General features: G+C 38.0%; 1 protein-coding gene across 3 annotated transcripts in view; it reads left to right on the top strand.

The window, feature by feature from the left end:
• The window catches only part of LOC124605164 (WAS/WASL-interacting protein family member 2-like), an 84,717-nt gene that overhangs the window by 57,648 nt on the left and 8,622 nt on the right, over positions 1-18,447 (top strand). For all 3 annotated transcript variants that reach the window (XM_047136651.1, XM_047136649.1, XM_047136650.1), the window contains exons 6-7: positions 7,021-7,674; positions 10,910-11,084. In XM_047136651.1, coding sequence (XP_046992607.1) covers positions 7,021-7,674; positions 10,910-11,084 — 829 coding nt within the window. The remainder of the gene's footprint in view (positions 1-7,020; positions 7,675-10,909; positions 11,085-18,447) is intronic.

The following is an 18,447-nucleotide window of genomic DNA, read 5'->3' as shown; positions in this document are numbered from 1 at the left end:
GCATCTTTCACACTAGAAATTTGTCGTTGTTGTGGTCTTCAGTCCTGAGACTGGTTTGATGCAGCTCTCCATGCTACTCTATCCTGTGTAAGCTTCTTCATCTCCCAGTACTTACTGCAACCTATAGCCTTCTGAATCTGCTTAGTGTATTCGTCTCTTGGTCTCCCTATATGATTTTTACCGTCCACGCTGCCTCCAATGCTAAATTTTGTGATCCCCTGATGCCTCAGAACATGTCCTACCAACCGATCCCTTTTTCTTGTCAAGTTGTGCCACAACTCCTCTTCTCCCCAATTCTATTCAATACCTCCTCATTAGTTATGTTATCTACCCATCTAATCTTCAACATTCTTCTGTAGCACCACATTTCAAAAGCTTCTATTCTCTTCTTGTCCAAACTATTTATCATCCATATTTCACTTCCATACATTGCTACACTCCATACAAATACTTTCAGAAACGACTTCCTGACACTTAAATCTACACTCGATATTAACAAATTTCTCTTCTTCAGAAACGCTTTCCTTGCCATTGCCAGTCTACATTTTATATCCTCTCTACTTCGACCATCATCAGTTATTTTGCTCCCCAAATAGCAAAACTCCTTTACTGCTTTAAGTGTCTCATTTCCTAATCTAATTCCTCAGCATCACCCGACTTAATTCAACTACATTCCATTATCCTCGTTTTGCTTTTGTTGATGTTCATCTTACATCCTCCTTTCAAGACACTGTCCATTCCGTTCAATTGTTCTTCCAAGTTCTTTGCTGTCACTGACAGAATTACAATGTCATCAGCAAACCTCAAAGTTTTTATTTCTTCTCCATGGATTTTAATACCTACTCCGAATTTTTCTTTTGTTTCCTTTACTGCTTGCTCAATATACAGATTGAATTACCTTGGGGAGAGGCTACAACCCTGTCTCACTCCTTTCCCAGCCCCTGCTTCCCTTTCATGCCCCTTGACTCTTATAACTGCCATCTGGTTTCTATACAAATTGTAAATAGCCTTTCGCTCCCTGTGTTTTACCCCTACCAGCTTTAGAATTTGAAAGAGAGTATTCCAGTCAACATTGTCAAAAGCATTCTTTAAGTCTACAAATGCTAGACACGTAGGTTTGCTTTTCCTTTATCTTTCTTCTAAGATAAGTCTTAAGGTCAGTATTGCCTCTTGTGTTCCAACATTTCTACGGAATCCAAACTGATCTTCGCCGAGGTCGGCTTCTACCAGTTTTTCCATTCGTCGGTAAAGAATTCGCGTTAGTATTTTGCAGCTGTGAGTTATTAAACGGATAGTTCAGTAATTTTCACATCTGTCAACACCTGCTTTCTTTGGGATTGGAATTATTATATTCTTCTTGAAGTCTGAGGGTATTTCACCTGTCTCATACATCTTGCTCACCAGATGGTAGAGGTTTGTTAGGACTGGCTCTCCCAAAGCCGTCAGTAGTTCTAATGGAGTGTTGTCTACCCCCGGGGCCTTGTTTCGACTCAGGTCTTTCAGTGCTCTGTCAAACACTTCACGCAGTATCGTATCTCCCATTTCATCTTCATCTACATCCTCTTCCATTTCCATAATATTGTCCTGAAGTACATCGGCCTTGTATAGACCCTCTGTATACTCCTTCCACCTTTCTACTTTCCCTTCATTGCTTAGAACTGGGTTTCCATCTGAGCTCTTGATATTCATACAAGTGGCTCTCTTTTCTCCAAAGGTCTCTTTAATTTTCCTGTAGGCAGTATCTATCTTGCCCCTAATGAGATAACCCTCTACATCCTTGCATTTGTCCTCTAGCCATCCCTGCCATCCCTGCTTAGCCATTTTGCATTTCCTGTTGATCTCATTTTTGAGACATTTGTACTCCTTTTTTCCTGCTTCATTTACTACATTTTTATATTTTCTCCTTTCATCAATGAAATTCAATATTTCGTCTTGTTACCCAAGGATTTCTACTAGCCCTCGTCTTTTTACCTACTTGATCCTCTGCTGCCTTCACTTCTTCATCCCTCAGAGCTACCCATTCTTCTTCTACTGTATTTCTTTCCCCCATTCCTTTCAATTGTTCCATTATGCTCTCCCTGAAACTCTGTACAACCTCTGGTTCTTTCAGTTTATCCAGGTCCCATCTCCTTAAATTCCCACCTTTTTGCAGTTTCTTCAGTTTTAATCTACAGTTTATAACCAATAGATTGTGGTCAGAGTCCACATCTGCCCCTGGAAATGTCTTTCAATTTAAAACGTGGTTCCTAAATCTCTGTCTTACCATTATATAATCTATCTGATACCTTTTAGTATCTCCAGGGTTCTTCCATGTATACAACCTTCTTTCATGATTCTTAAACCAAGTGTCAGTTATGATTATGTTATGCTCTGTGCAAAATTCTACCAGACAGCTTCCTCTTTCATTTCTTACCCCCAATCCATATTCACCTACTATGTTTCCTTCCCTCCCTTTTCCTACTCTTGAATTCGTCAGCCATGACTATTAAATTTTCATCTCCCTTCACTACCTGAATAATTTCTTTTATCTCATCATACATTTCATCGATTTCTTCATCATCTGCAGAGCTAGTTGCCATATAAACTTGTACTACTGTAGTAGGCATGGGCTTCGTGTCTACCTTGGCCACAATAATGCGTTTGCTGTGCTGTTTGTAGTAGCTTGCCCGCACTCTTTTTTTTTTTTTTTTTTCGTTATTAAACCTACTCCTGCATTATCCCTATTTGATTTTGTATTTATAACCCTGTATCCACCTGACCAAAAGTCTTGTTCCTCCTGCCACCGAACTTCACTAATTCCCACTATATCTAACTTTAACCTATCCATTTCTCTTTTTAAATTTTCTAACCTACCTGCCCGATCCTCCCCTCATGAGCCATGGACCTTGCCGTTGGTGGGGAGGCTTGCATGCCTCAATGATACAGATAGCCGTACCGTAGGTGGAACCACGACGTAGGGGTATCTGTTGAGAGGCCAGACAAACGTGTGGTTCCTGAAGAGGGGCAGCAACCTTTTCAGTAGTTGCAGGGGCAACAGTCTGGATGATTGACTGATCTGGCCTTGCAACACTAACCAAAACGGCCTTGCTGTTGTGGTACTGCGAACGGCTGAAAGCAAGGGGAAACTACAGCCGTAATTTTTCCCGAGGGCATGCAGCTTTACTGTATGGTTAAATGATGTTGGCGTCTTCTTGGGTAAAATATTCCGGAGGTAAAATAGTCCCCCATTCGCATCTCCAGGTGGGGACTACTCAAGAGGATGTCATTATCAGGAAATTCCGTAGAAATGGTGGAACACGTGAGGCAATACTGACCTTACGACTTATCTTAGAAGAAAGATTAAGCAAAGGCAAACCTACGTTTCTAGCATTTGTAGACTTAGAGAAAGCTTTTGACAATGTTGACTGGAATACTCTCTTTCAAATTCTAAAGGTGCCAGGTGTAAAATACGGGGAGCGAAAGGCTATTTACGATTTGTACAGAAACCAGATGGCAGTTATAAGAGTTGAGGGGCATGAAAGGAAAGCAGTGGTTGGGAAGGGAGTGAGACAGGGTTGTAGCCTCTCCCCAATGTTGTTCAATCTGTATATTCAGCAAGCAGTAAAGGAAACAAAAGAAAAATTCGGAGTAGGTATTAAAATCCAGGGAGAAGAAATAAAAACTTTGAGGTTCGCCGATGACATTGTAATTCTGTCAGAGACAGCAAAGGACTTGGAAGAGCAGTTGAACGGGATGGACAGTGTCCTGAAAGGAGGATGTAAGACGAACATTAACAAAAGCAAAACGAGGATAATGGAATGTAGTCGAATTAAGTCGGGTGATGCTGAGGGAATTAGATTAGGAAATGAGACACTTAAAGCAGTAAAGGAGTTTTGCTATTTGGGGAGCAAAATAACTGATGATGGTCAAAGTAGAGAGGATATAAAATGTAGACTGGCAATGGCAAGGAAAGCGTTTCTGAAGAAGAGAAATTTGTTAACATCGACTATAGATTTCAGTGTCAGGAAGCCGTTTCTGAAAGTATTTGTGTGGGGTGTGGCCATGTATGGAAGTGAAACATGGACAATAAATAGTTTGGACAAGAAGAGAATAGAAGCTTGTGAAATGTGGTGCTACAGAAGACTGTTGAAGATTAGGTGGGTAGATCACGTAACTAATGAGGAGGTATTGAATAGGATTGGGGAGAAGAGAAGTTTGTGGCACAACTTGACTAGAAGAAGGGATCGGTTGGTAGGACATGTCCTGAGGCATCAAGGGATCACAAATTTAGCATTGGAGGGCACCGTGGAGGGTAAAAATCGTAGAGGGAGACCAAGAGACGAATACACTTAGCAGATTCAGAAGGATTTAGGTTGCAGTAGGTACTGGGAGATGAAGGAGCTTGCACAGGATAGATTAGCATGGAGAGCTGCATCAAACCAGTCTCAGGACTGAAGACCACAACAACAACAACAACAACAACCTGGCCGATTAAGGGATCTGACATTCCACTCTCCGATCCGTAGCACGCCAGTTTTCTTTCTCCTGCTAACGACGTCCTCTTGAGTAGTCCCTGCCTGGAGATCCGAATGGGGGACTATTTTACCCAAGAGGACGCCATCATCATTTAACCATACAGTAAAGCTGCATGCCCTCGGGAAAAATTACGGCTGTAGTTTCCCGTTGCATTCTGCCGAAATTTAGTAATGCTAAATATGCAGAACATCGAAAACTTTACACAGAAAAATGTTGCCCCCGGTTTTTCCACTGACTATGAACATATTAACCAGACAGTATTTTGTGTAATTATCAGAAGTTCTCAGATGAGGGTTTTCGAGTAAATAATTCGTAAAAACTCATAAAAATGCATATTTTTCCTATTTAGTAATAAATATTTACGTAATACAGATAGCTGGAGAAGAGAAGATTCATTCATAGTATCTTGTAGTATGACAGAAAAGTTAGCATTCTGTAACTTTCCAAATTAAGGAAAAAAGAAATTAAGTGGAAAAATTAACTTAAATTTCATATTTTCATCTTAAATTTGTAAGTTAAAGGAAGCCCATAACTGTGCGGGTGTCAACTAAATTTCAACACACTAAGAGGGAGCTTTAACGCAAATCATCTGCCAGGTCTCCAGTTTATTAGTTTTATGTTTCTATATAGTTTTTTGTTCTCTATTGTTTTAAGAGTTATTTACAAAACATACAGTTTTCAAAGGGCCGTACCATGTACAAAAATTAAGATGAAACGAAAATAGTTTATTTCTTAACACTTACGATGTAGAGGTCTAATATACGTTTTTCCAGAGAAATTCACGACTATGAATTGACATGACTTGTACGATTTGAGATGAAATCACCCAGATCTAGATCCAAAATAAGGGACGTATGAGGGAAGAAGATTATGCTCTCAAAAACTTTTTACAATGCTGACAAAACGTGGGTTAATTGGAAAGCTGTGTGAAGAGAAACCCTTGCTTCACATCATGAATTAGCAGCAAAAATAAGCAAGGATCATATTACTGCTTTAGCTTGTTGTGATGCTATTGGTAGCAGTGTTTTAAACATTGTAATGTATCTGCAAAATCTTACAAAAGAGTAACTGGATGGATAGTAAGATTTTCTTGCAATGTTTTATGAAAGTTTTTGTCCCCTCTGTTAAAGCTCATCCGTTAAAGAACGGCAAATGGGAGAAAACGTTACTGCTCATTGACAACACACCAACTCATCTGCCATATGGTATCTTAAACGAAAAGGAAGAGTTCATAAAAGCTCTATTTTTTTCCACCTAACTTAATGTCTTCATTACAGCTCATGGGATAATGCATTACTAAGACTTTCAAACAGTATTACAGAGAAGAATTGTTGTTTAAGTTACTGTCAAAAATGTTGGATTTGAAAGATGCATCCTACATGACTGAACATAATTTGAAAAACTGTCTGGAAGAAAATTGTGTATGTGGTGCAAAGTTCTCAAAGTCTAACGAAAAATGACCAACAGAAGCATATGTCTCATATGGGCAGTATGCTAGAAGAATTGTTGCCAAGAATCTGACGAAGAAGACTTCAAGAAAGGATGAATGTCAATGATGCAAATCTGGAACACCAATAAGTAGTGTTCCAGAAAATGAAGATGATAATATACATGATGCTTTTGAAGCATTTACGTGTTTAGATACTTTCTGGTGATGATTTGAAGCTGAAGGTGAAAGTCAGCAGTATCGGATTTCTGTCCTGAAAAAAGTGTGTGGTTCACATGCTCTTAAGTAGGTAGACTTGCTTGGACAGACCAAAATTAAGGATTTTTTAAAAGCATTAATTCTGTTCATATTTGCTGTATGTGCAAAATGTATAATCATGTATTACATATTAACAATATTATGAAAATGGTGATTGCTGCTCACCATATAGTGGAGATTTTGAGTTACAGCCAGGTACAATAAAAAGACTGCTAAACAAGTTTCTTTACTTGTTTAGCAGTCTTTTTATTGTGGTTGTCTGCGACTCAGCATCTCCACTATATGGTGAGTAGCAGCATATCCATTTAACAATACTGCCATTATTCCATCCTGGGTTTTCCATTGTGTTATATATTATTTGTTTACTAGACTACATACATTCCTACTGTAATTGCCTTCATAATAATAAATGAGATTCGTGTTGTTATAAATGTATGTAGTTTTAATTGGTAAATAAAAGTACACAGTTCAATTATCTGAATAAATTGGTTTTCCAAACACCTGTGCCTCCAAATTAGTTCACATAATCACTGCTCTGTATAGTATAAATAGCCACTAGTTGTAGGGACACTTTCTGTAAGTAGTTAACTAATTGTAGATGCTTAACTGAAATTAGAGATGTTTGAAAATTGGACTTGGCAGTAAAGAACTCTTATGTGCAAGTAGCCTGAAGCTTCTCATAACTAATATTGTCATAATATTTATAGTATTATCAAAAGTCATCTTGAATCCACTACAGTTTGAGTCCTATGAAACATGCTTTTCTGAGAGATTTGTTTCAAGCCTATGTTCTTTTACAGAGTGCATCGGACTCCGTATTGCAGACGGGATCAGGCCGCTTTAACACAGGTGTACAGTCCTCAGGAAATGGACCACCGTCTTTACCCAGCAAGCCTCCTGTTGGAAGCTATGGAAAACCCAATGTTGCTCCAAAACCTCCATCTGCCAGTTCTCCTGGAAAGCCCTCTCCTCCTCCAAAGAAACTTGTGATGAATGGTGGTAGACCATCAGTGACACGTGCTCAAAGCATGAGGGTGCCTCGTTCTCCACCGGTAGCCCCTCCATTACCTGTATTCCCCCCTGCTGGTAAAGAATTGACAAGCTATCAGAAAGGGACAATGGTTCCACCCGCTTTTCACCAATCGCAGGACTCATTACATCGATATCGTACAAACCCTCCTCCACCTCCACGCACTGCTACTCTACCGTCTAATCTCAGTGGACATAGTATGAAGTCAGTTGCCCCTCTGCCCCCTCCATCAACTCCTCCACCCCCTGCCCCCACTGTCCGTCCGCCAAGGCCACCACAAACTCGACCTCCTCCACCACCATCACGGATGGGTGCGCCGCAGTGCCCTCCCCCTCCTCCTCCCACGACAGCGCCACCTCCACCACCACACAGAACGACTCCTGCTCCTCCACCTCCATCATCACAAGCCAGGCAGGCTCCTTCAGTAAGTATCCTGCTTGTTTTTGTACTACTTTTTCCGTTCAAATGCTTTTCATTTAATTGTATGTAAACCTGTGATACTGTAAAAAAAAAAAAACCTCATTGAGGGTTATTTAAATTGTATAATGTGAATTAAAATGTAAAGTGTATAACGTAAAGTGAGCATGAAGAAGTGTATGGTGTTGAAGGCAGAAGGTACTCTTCTGAGTACTATGAGGACTTGTGGTAAAAACCCCAGGAATACGTACTGAGTATACCCTGCTGTAATAAGATCTATTCTAATTTAGTGGGCTACAGTATGGTGGAAAAAAGCAGACAGAAGGTGGCTACTAAGGAGCTTGCCAAGGTGCAGAGACTGACCTACTTAGCCTTAACAGATGGAACAAATAGCTCACCCACTCTGAGATGTAGATCATGCTGGACATGCCTCCATTACACATTTGGATTACAATCAAAACAGTGGCAGGGAATACAGGCTAAAAATGAAATTAACTGGATACATTTTGGATATCCAAAACTCATACTAATACAGTGAGTGGCAATTCAAGGAATGGTCAGAGAAATGCCAGCTGACCATACAATAGCTTCCAGCTGTTTCTATTAACCTTTCAGTGTAACACTTGGAAAAAGAGAGCAGCAGAAGAACGAACCATCACACCTTTCTGGAGACATAGTCTGGTTGGTTACTGTCAAGTCAAAAACTGATGAAGGTACTGGGGCTGGAGCATATTAGGTACAGCCTAAGCTAAGAGAACAATCTCTCTAGGACAGTTGACCACAGCATTCCAGATGGTAATATCCACGATCAGGGAGAACATAGCATTTAGATATATTCAAACAGCAGAGCAGCTCAACCATCCCTATCAGCCCCTTAAATTGAATCAAAGATCATTGCAGAATGCCATGAAACGTTTGGGATACTGAGCGAAAGTAACAGGGTAAACCAGCTGTGAGTTCGTGATCACTTAGTAATTTGCGGCAATGAAAAAGTTGTTAGATCACACAGGATAGGCTTGATGACTCCATTTATTTGGCCAGAGCCTGCCATAACCATCACCAAGGTGATGGTAAAATCAAAACTACTTAGCTGGATCAGGAGGCAATACATAGAATATTGGACTATGATCTGAAAACAAAGACAGAGCAAGCTAGTGATCCTGAAGCAATGTTTCAAGAGAAGTTCTTTAATTCTGGACTTGAGGTCACTAATTCCCGAAGAAATCATGTCTAATAAGGTACTAGTAAAGGATCTCTTACTACTCTTTAAGGGTACTGGTTAACTTTACTAAAATAACAGGAAGCAAAACTGCACAATAAACTCAGTTTCACTGCGGGCCAAGACCATTTTTGTTTTTGTCTCACTGCGCTAATCAAATCAAGTGCATGGTGCGGTACCATATGTTGTAGGTTGAAGCAGTATTCTTTTGCAGTGATGTATCAGTTTAAGAAACAAATATGAAAATGTAGTACTGCCCTTTGTTCTTTAAAAAGTTGGTGTTGTCGGTAGTTAAAACTGTCAAAGTTCAGAAAGTTGTTGTGCTAGTGATATAACAACAGCTCTGCGATTTAACATAGGTTTTCAAATATACATATATTGTTTGAGTGTGTGCTGCAAGGTTTCATCTCTGATTTGATTTTGGGGACTATATGTTTTTTAAATGTGTGTTATTCAGAAAGTTGCATGGAAAGAATCAGTAGAGCCTGTAAGTGTAATAGGTCTACACAAATAAAGAGAGGTAAGCAGTGACAAACCAATTTACTCATAATTAAGAGTATTCTCTTTTGTATATTTGTCAGTACGCATGTCCCTCATAATTTTCGAAACATTTTCTATTTTCCATTTTTACCTCCATGACCCTCCTGAGGTCTGCAGCAGGGCTCTATTTCTCATATCATTAGCAGTGGCCACAAATTAAAACAGACTTTGAATGTTTGTGAAATAATGAAACATAAACAACAAAATTAAAGATCTGTTAGTGTCCTCCTAAGATGTAATTCATATGCTTCATGTGCCAGGTGTCTACGATGTCAGTTATGAGTGCAAATTTGTTTATATCAGAGAGAGGTATAAGTACATAATTGACAGTGTATCAACATTACTTAAAGCTTTGGCATCGAAATAAATTTCCAGTTGTTAAACACCAGACTGACTGCTATAAACATGTACAGCCAAACATAAGAAAAATGGCCATGATATTCAAGTGGTCCTCCAACATGAACAATGATTATGATTACAAGGAGTTGTTGTTTTGTTTGCCAGCGTATGAATAGACTGCACTTACAAGGCTGTCACATTAAGCACATCTGGAGACACTTCTGCAGAAGGTACACATCATAAAAAGCTATCCTGTCACTGGTCATCACAGGAACAGCATCACATCTCCTGATTCAGTGACATGTACTTAAAAAAACTCCATCGTAAATTAAAATCAGTTAAGACCCTAAACTCCTCATTCTAGTCATAGAGCAGTTTTTACGTTCTTTTGAGGGAATTATGGATGGGGTTACAGAGTTGCATTGATGAAGACTACTTGAAATAATGGTTGAGACGTTGAGTGTGGTATAACAGTGTCAAATGGTCTGCAGCACAGAAGATTGTTAAGGAAAGTTCAGTTTATATGTACATTTTCCTGTTGTAGACTTTCAAGTAGATGGATTGTATATTTTGTTCTGAGAACCCATATCTGTATATGTCATTAAATTCTACTTATACTTTTCTGTATATCCTGATTTAAGATTTAATGTTCAATTACTGTAGTGAAGTGTGTTTTATAAAAATCTCTCAGAATCGGAAGTAATTTATCAGCTTCATTGCAGTACCGTTAGGCACATGTTCACTTTTGTAGTGCAAACAGCTTCTATAAAAAGTCCTCATGCAAGAAGCAAACAGAACTTCCTGAGGAGACAAATGAATATTTTACAAATATTATTATTATTATTGTTATTATTTTCTATTATTCCCATTTAAGAAAGTGTTCGAACTTGAATTCCTTTATGATGATTGTTTATGTTTTTATTATTATTATTATTATTTATTTCTGTGTATTAGGTGATACATTGTATTTCAAAGTCCATTGTACACTTGTTATGCTTGACTTAAATAGGTGTATTTATTGATATTGTTTATTATTATTATTATTTTATTATTAGTTTTTTGTTTAATGGTTTTGGTTTGTTCTGTTGTAGTAGCGTTAGAGAGTGAAAGTCAACATCATTAAAGTGAAGTTATGCTATTGCAGATTCCATGTTCAGCTCCACCCCCACCACCAGTTAGAAATTCGTCAATGAGGAATGGTAATTCTCCAGTTTGTGGTGACATAGAAACAAGATTTGCTGACCATTTTCATGCTGTGCATGAATTTCCACCACCTCCACCATTTAGGAATGTTCCAAAAATATACAATAGCAAAAATGGTAAGTATTAGACAAAAGGGTGTATTTTTCTTTGATAGAAATTCTTTTGATAGTTTCTTGTTCACCTGCTGACCAACAGGTATCAAAAATGGTAACTACTGTTTGAAACTATGATGTCTCTGAAATAGAACTTGGTTATGTAGATGATTTCTGTGGCACGTCATTGTAATAAAGTTTTGTCAGGTTCCTAACTGCATTAATTGGAAAGTTGTTCATGACATTTTGAGGCAGTATTCCCTGTCCTCCCATTATATAGCAAGAAGAAACATCTCAAAATTCTTGTAGACTTTAGGCATTTAAGTATAAAAGCATAACATTTTGACTTGTGTATTTCCATGTGCATCTACATATACATCCCTACTCTGAAAATCACTGTGATGTGTACCAGGGCACTTTCCTATTCCATTCACATATGGAGTGTGAAAAGAATGAGTGCTTAAATGTCTCTGCTCATACTGTGATTATTCTAATCGTGTCTTCGCAGTAGTAAGGGAGCGATATATAATGGGGTTGTAACATATTCATAAATGAAACTCAGTTCTAGGAAATTTCTAGGTGGGTTTTTATGGGACAGTTTATGTCTAATCTTAAAGTGTCTGCCAGTTCAATTCTTTCAAAATATTCATGATACTCTCCCATTGGTCAAATGAACCTTTGACCACATGTGCAGCCCTTCGTATTTGTTCAATATCCCCTGTTATTTCTATTTGGTATGAGTCCCGCAAACTTGAGCAGTATTCCAGGATGTGTGTCATGAGTGTTATGTATGCAGTCTCCTTTGTAGTCTGGTTGCATTACCCCAATGTTCTACTAATGATCTTCAGTTTGCCACCTGATTTACCTACGACAGAAATAATGTGATTGTTCCATTTTATACTCATATAAATGTTACACATGTGTATTTGTGTGAGTTGAGTGTAGCTGCTTTCCGATAGTACTTCATATGTAGCTATACCATCTGTGAAAAGTCAGATTACTGTTAATATTGTCTGCAAGGTCACCGATACACAACGTGGGTAGCAATGGTTCCAACACATTTCATTGGGCACACCCCAAGTTACTTCGACATCTATGGATGACTCTTCTTGCAGGATAAGTTGTGTGTCCCTCTTCGCCCTCCCCCCAATTCCCCCTCCCCCTAAAAAAAATCGCAGTCCAGTTACAAATTTTGTTTGCTATCCCATACAATCATATTTTGATAATAAGTGTAGGTGTGGATGTGGTACAAAGCCAAATACTGTTACTGTTACCCTTCAGATCTACAATCCTTGAAGGACCTTGGGCTACGTGTTAATATCCTGTCATTCTATCTGGTCCATTGCTTTCCGTCTCCGTCCTCTGACACCCAGCTTTTTAATGTCTTCTTCAATTCTGTCCACCCATCTCTTTCTGGGACATCCCTTCCATTGTCTACCTCCATACTTGCCATCAAAATTTGTCTTGCATGCTCTGTCTTCCTCCATTCTGACCATATGTCCTGCCCACCAGCCTTTTTATTTTAAAGGTAGTTACAGTGTCAGGTTCTTCAAAAAGTTGTTTAAGCTCTGCATTCTTACAGATGTGCCAACTTTCTTGGTGGTATATTGGGCCATATATTTTATGCAGAAAGTTTCTCTCCCAAATGCTAAGGATCCTTTCCTCTTTTGTAGTCATGGTCCACATCTTGGCACCATACATATCAGCCAATCTTATAATTGTTTTGTAAATGAGGATTTTAGATTTTTGTGATAGAAAAGTGCTTCTAAGCATGGGTAGTGTGGCAAAGTAGCATGTTTCCTGTTGCTGTTGTAGCTTTCACCTTTGTGCTGATGTCATTTGCCTCTGTGATAGTCGATCCGAGGTACTTGGAAGTGTCTCACACTTACAAACTCCTTGTTGGCTATCCTGCGATTTGGTGGGTTTCATTGGTTGGTTATTGCAATATATTTGGTCCTTGTACCTATCTCCAGTTATTGATAGGCATAAGCCAGTACAGCAACGTTTCATGCGAGTAATGCCACATTGTCTGCATAGGCTAGGTACTGTAGTAAGTGATTAAAAATGGTTCCTCCTCTATTTAACTCTGTTTGACTTACAACTTCTTCTACACAGAAGTTGAATAGCAGTGAGGAGATAGTGTCTCCCTGTCTCAGTCCCTTCCTCCCTTCCACTTCTCTGGAGATTTCACCCTGTATTTGTACTTTACACTTGGTTTCACCAAGGGTCATCTTAGTAAGTTTGATGAGCTGCTTAGGTATTCCAGCCTCTTCCATTACATTCCACAATGCCACTCTTGAGACGCTATCATAGGCTTGTTTAAAATCAACATAAAGCTTGTGTATGTTTAGTCGATTTTCATAACATTTTTCAAGTAGTATGTACAGTGTGAATATTTGTTTAGTTGTTGATTGTTTCTTCTAAAGCCACTCTGATAGTCTCCAGTTCTCTCTTCCGCATATGGAGTAAGCCTCCTCAGTAGGATCTTATAGAACACTTTATATGTAGTATTAAGCAGGGTGATCTGTCAGTAGTTCAGAAAGTTTAATTTATCTCCTTTTTTGTGTATGGGACATGTGATAGCTGTTTTCCATTCCATTGTCATGCTCTCCTCCTGCCAGATACTCAGTATTACTGTATGTATTGCTTTCCACAGTGTTTCAGGGGGTCTTAACACTGGATCTCACACTGTGCCAAATGCTGTTCAGAATTGAGAAAACATTTGAGTTCACAATATGTTTTGAGATTCTATGAAAAATTATTGTAAAATATATTGGATGGCAATTTCATGAGTGGCTTCTGCTACTCTTCCTGTAAACAAGTGTGACCTGTGTGTTCTTCCAGCTATTGGGCATAGTTTTTTGATCAAGGGTAGATTATAGTAAAAAGAGGGTCATTTAGAAGTTTGAAAGTCTTTTCTCTCATCTGTGTGAAATGTGAGATATTCTGAAAAGTGCATCCTTTAAATTATTATTTGTTGACAAAAGAAAATATGGAAAAACTTAAGCTGATGTAGGTAAGTAGTTTATAACAAATTAAGTTTTACATGGAAATAAATGTTGTCTCAGCAAATTTCAATTATGAAATCATCTTTAGTGGATATTAGCTGAATGACTCTCATCTTGAAGCAGCAGGATTAGGAAACTTGGTATATGTTTGGTGATAATGTCACTCTTTGTCACTGCAGGGGGAGGGGGGTGCTAGACCCATACAAAACATTAAACAGAATAAATTTGAAAATATGTACCATTTCTTCTTTTGTTGTTGTTGTTGTTGTTGTTGTTGTTGTTGTCTTTCACATCGTACATCGCTACCTGTATAAACTGTATTTATCAAACAATTCATCTTTCACTACTCTACATTGTATTTTCAGATCTATCTTATCACTTGCAGGACATGTTCCTAAAAGAAAGGATATGAAATCTACCAAGGAAATTTTTTTATAGCAAAAGACAGGGTTGCATGGGTGCATGTGAGGCAAAATGGGGCTAACAATTAGTGAAGTTGTTGCTCAAGTGAAAATGTAAAATCAGAATTTGCAAATCTTCTGACAAGAAAACAATGAAGGGTGATTAAAAAAGGATTGATACCTATTAGTTTGGAGAATAGAGAAAAGAAGGCTCATAGTAATAGTAGTGAGTAGGCAGGTAAATAGATAGCTAATTGTTTAAACCAAAACAAGGTAAGAAATCTTTGTGATAAAGTTGGTGAGAAACACCCTCTTTAGAAGAGTGAAGGAAAAGTTGTAAGGAAATGGAGGCTGTCTGTGAAAGTTTAAAAAGAGAAGAGGAAGAGAAATAAGAATAGGGAGACAAGGACAGCAGGGAGGAGGCAGAGGACGAGGAGTAGCATTAGTGGGGGACAAAGAGTATATGCAATAGTAGATGTTAAGTTCAGGATGGATCGATATTTAGGTTAATTATATGATAGTGGAAATACTTACATGGAGAGGTTTCTCCCTGTATTGAATCTTGGCTGATGTTTGAACAGAAATGTGTTTTTGAAGTTAAAATTTCCCTACATTGAATTCAAAACACTGGTCAGGCATGACGACTGGTGGCAGGCAGGTCTATGAAGTACAAGTTACAGTGGAATTGGTAATAAGTTTGGATGCATGCAGACAAAAAATATCATTAGATCCTATTTGATTGTTTAATGATTTCGTGGTGAGAGATGAAGAGCTGGAGTATATTGTTTGGAGAAGATGTTGGTTAGAAGGGTCTGATTTCAAGACATGAATTAATAAAAGTCACAGTGACAGACTGCTTCCACAATTCCTCAGTTACCGAATTAATTATCCCTTGAAGTCTTAGCATGTGCTCTGTCAACCTATCCTTTCTTTTAGTGAAATTGTTCCATAGCTGTAAAAGAGCCCAAAGTATTAGTGTAAGATAAAAGGAATGCCCACAAAGACGAAAAAATTCGAATCCTACTGATCAGCTGCTAAAGCATTTGCAACAAAGAGACAGAGTTTCAAGTATTACTGAAAAGGAGTGATGTTCATGTAATAGTCGGTACAGAAAGCTGGTTAAAACTCGAGATGACAGCAGTGAGGTTTTTACACAAATCCACTGAGATGGAAATGGAAACTGCATTGAGATTTTTGGATAAGAGTCATTGTCAAGTTTGAGCATAAACTTAAAATGTGGAACATCCAGGATGGAATAATGACAATATTCTTTTCATAATTTTGGGCATAAACTTGTAATTCGACTTTCCTATTGAAACCAGACTTGTCTCTCAGTGTAACCAAAAACTTCAGAGGAAACCTCAATTCACTAGTAAGTAAATTCCCTACACTTATTTTCACCCTCAGAGGAGAATGCAATCATTGAACAACCAGTTCATAAAATTACAGTTTTGTAAGTGACAGACCTGACAAAACGTACTGCAAAAAAATACTAAATACCTTCTCAGAATACTATCTAGAACAGACAGTTTGGAAGCCCCCTCACGATGGAAATACATTTGATCTAATGACAAGAAATAGATCTGAGTTCTTTGAAGATCTCTACATTGAAACTGATATCAGTGAATGTGAAGAAATTATAGCAGCAGTTACTACCAAAATACAAAGGCCAACTAAAACAGTTAGAAAGAGATTTCTATTTTCAGCAAACTAGGTAAAAGGCGGTAGTGCCATACGTCAGTAAGGAATTTGAAATATTCAGCTCTGGGTAGGAGTATTGCAGAACTATGTGCGAAGTACCTCACACCACTGAAAATATGAATGCAATAGATATTAGTGTTAGTGGTGTTGAGTTGAACAAAGCTCCAGGTTCCAGTAGAATTTCTGTCAGATTCTATATAATTAGCAGCTGAGTTGTCCCCTCTTTTGACAATAATATATTGTAGATGCTTCAAAAAAAAAAAAAAAAAAACTGTGCCCAGTAGTTTGAAGAATGCTCAGAAGGCTAGCAGGAGTAATCCACAAAATTAAATTCCAGTTTCCTGATGTCCATCTGTTGTAGAATCTAATAACATATGCTGAGCTCAAACGTAATGGACTTTGAACAACATGACCTCTTCCACGTCAACCAACATGGATTCTGAACACTTCAGTCATGCAAAATCTAAATTGCACTTCTTTCACATGATCTCCTGAAAACATAGACCAAAGCAATCAAGTGGATTGACCTTTCTTGACTTCCAAACAGCATTTGATTCAGTTCCACACAGTGTGTGCTAACAAACATACAATCATATCAGGTATCAGACTATATTTGTGACTGGATTGAGGGTTTCTTGGCAGAGGACTCAGCATTCCATATTGGGTGGAGAGTCATCAACAGAAGTTCAGTCAACTTCAGGCGTCCCACTGGGAAGTTTATTGGGACCCTTGTTATTCATGTTGTATATTAATAACCTGGTAAATAATGTTAATAGTAAATTTGGACTTCTAACAGGTGATGCAATTATTCATAATGAAGTACTATCTGAAAGATGCTGCATAAACGTCTCGCTAGCTCTTGATAAAATTTTAGTGTGTTACAAATATTGGCAATAACCTTAAAATGTACAGAAATGTAAAATTTTGCACTTCATAAAACACAGGAAGCTGTACATTAGGACTACAGTATTAATGAATCACAATCAAAATCTTTCAACTCATACAAAAACCAGGTGTAAAAATTTGTGGGATTTAAATGGAATGATCACATAGACTAATTTGCAGGTAAATCAGGGGGCAGACTTCAGTTCATTGGTAAGACACTAGGAAAATTTAATCATTTTACAAAGTAAATTGCTTACAAAACACGAATGCAATCCATACTACAGTGTTCCTCAGATATGTGGTGCCCATAACAAAAAGGAATAACAGAGAATATTAATTGTATACAAAGACACCTATAATAAATGCAATATATCCCACGTAACTTACTTACAAATTTTCGAGAATCAGCTTTGAGTGAGGAATTTAGGAATATGTGTATTCTAAACAGGTATATATTGCTCCCGTTGGGCTTTGTCAACTTTTTTTCTCTGTAGTATTCTTGTGTGGCACTATATAACAGAAATTTCTTTTCTCGTCTTGTCTGTCTACCATCCACCTTTCAGTTCCGTGTGGTACTATAATCCAGACAGATACTTTCAGAAAAGTCTTACTGAGACAGAATTTATGTTGGATATCAACATATTTGTTGCTATCTGCATTTTTATCATATTTATTTCTGCCATTGTCAATTATTTTCCTGCCCGAGTAGTAATCTCATCTACTTGTATTGTCTCAATTCCTAATCCATTTTCTTCAGCAATACCTGGTTTAATTACCTACATTGTATTACTGTTGTTTTACTTCAGTTGATGTTCATAATATGATTTAGTTTCAAGACAGTATCCAGTTTGCTCAAATGATTTTGCAGGTTCTTTGCTGTATCTTACAAAATTACTATGTCATTCCAGGCCTTAAGGTTTTTTGTGAACTTGAATTCTTTTTCAAATGTCTCCCTTGATTTCCTGTACTGCTTGCTTAAAGTACAGCTTGAATATCACAGAGAATAGGCTACAATTATGTTTCACTCACATCCCAAGTCAGTTTGAACAAAATGGATGTACAAAATTGTTGAGACTTTCGTGACTTTGTTGATGTATTGCCTGTTGAGTTCTGTTCTGGGTTCTTCAGCTGATATTTTGCCGGCACATGTGGCTGGAATTTTAGGATGAACCTTTGACAATCCCAGCCACTCGTGCTGGCAAAACGTCAGGAAAATTGTGAAACAAACATCAGCCGAAGTACCTGATACAGAAGCCAACAGGAAATACATGAGAAAGGGGTGTTTTCCTCAGAGAAGCAAAAAACTACATAGGAAGATTCTCCCGGAAACTAAGTGGGAAATTTTCCTTGAGGGAATGAACTATTACTTCTATAGGTCATTATTCCTTTGTG

The sequence above is a fragment of the Schistocerca americana genome, chromosome 3 (genome assembly GCF_021461395.2).
Source record: "Schistocerca americana isolate TAMUIC-IGC-003095 chromosome 3, iqSchAmer2.1, whole genome shotgun sequence".
Taxonomy (NCBI): domain Eukaryota; kingdom Metazoa; phylum Arthropoda; class Insecta; order Orthoptera; family Acrididae; genus Schistocerca; species Schistocerca americana.
Note: the sequence above shows the minus strand (reverse complement) of the source record. Positions and strands in the feature narration are given on the sequence as shown.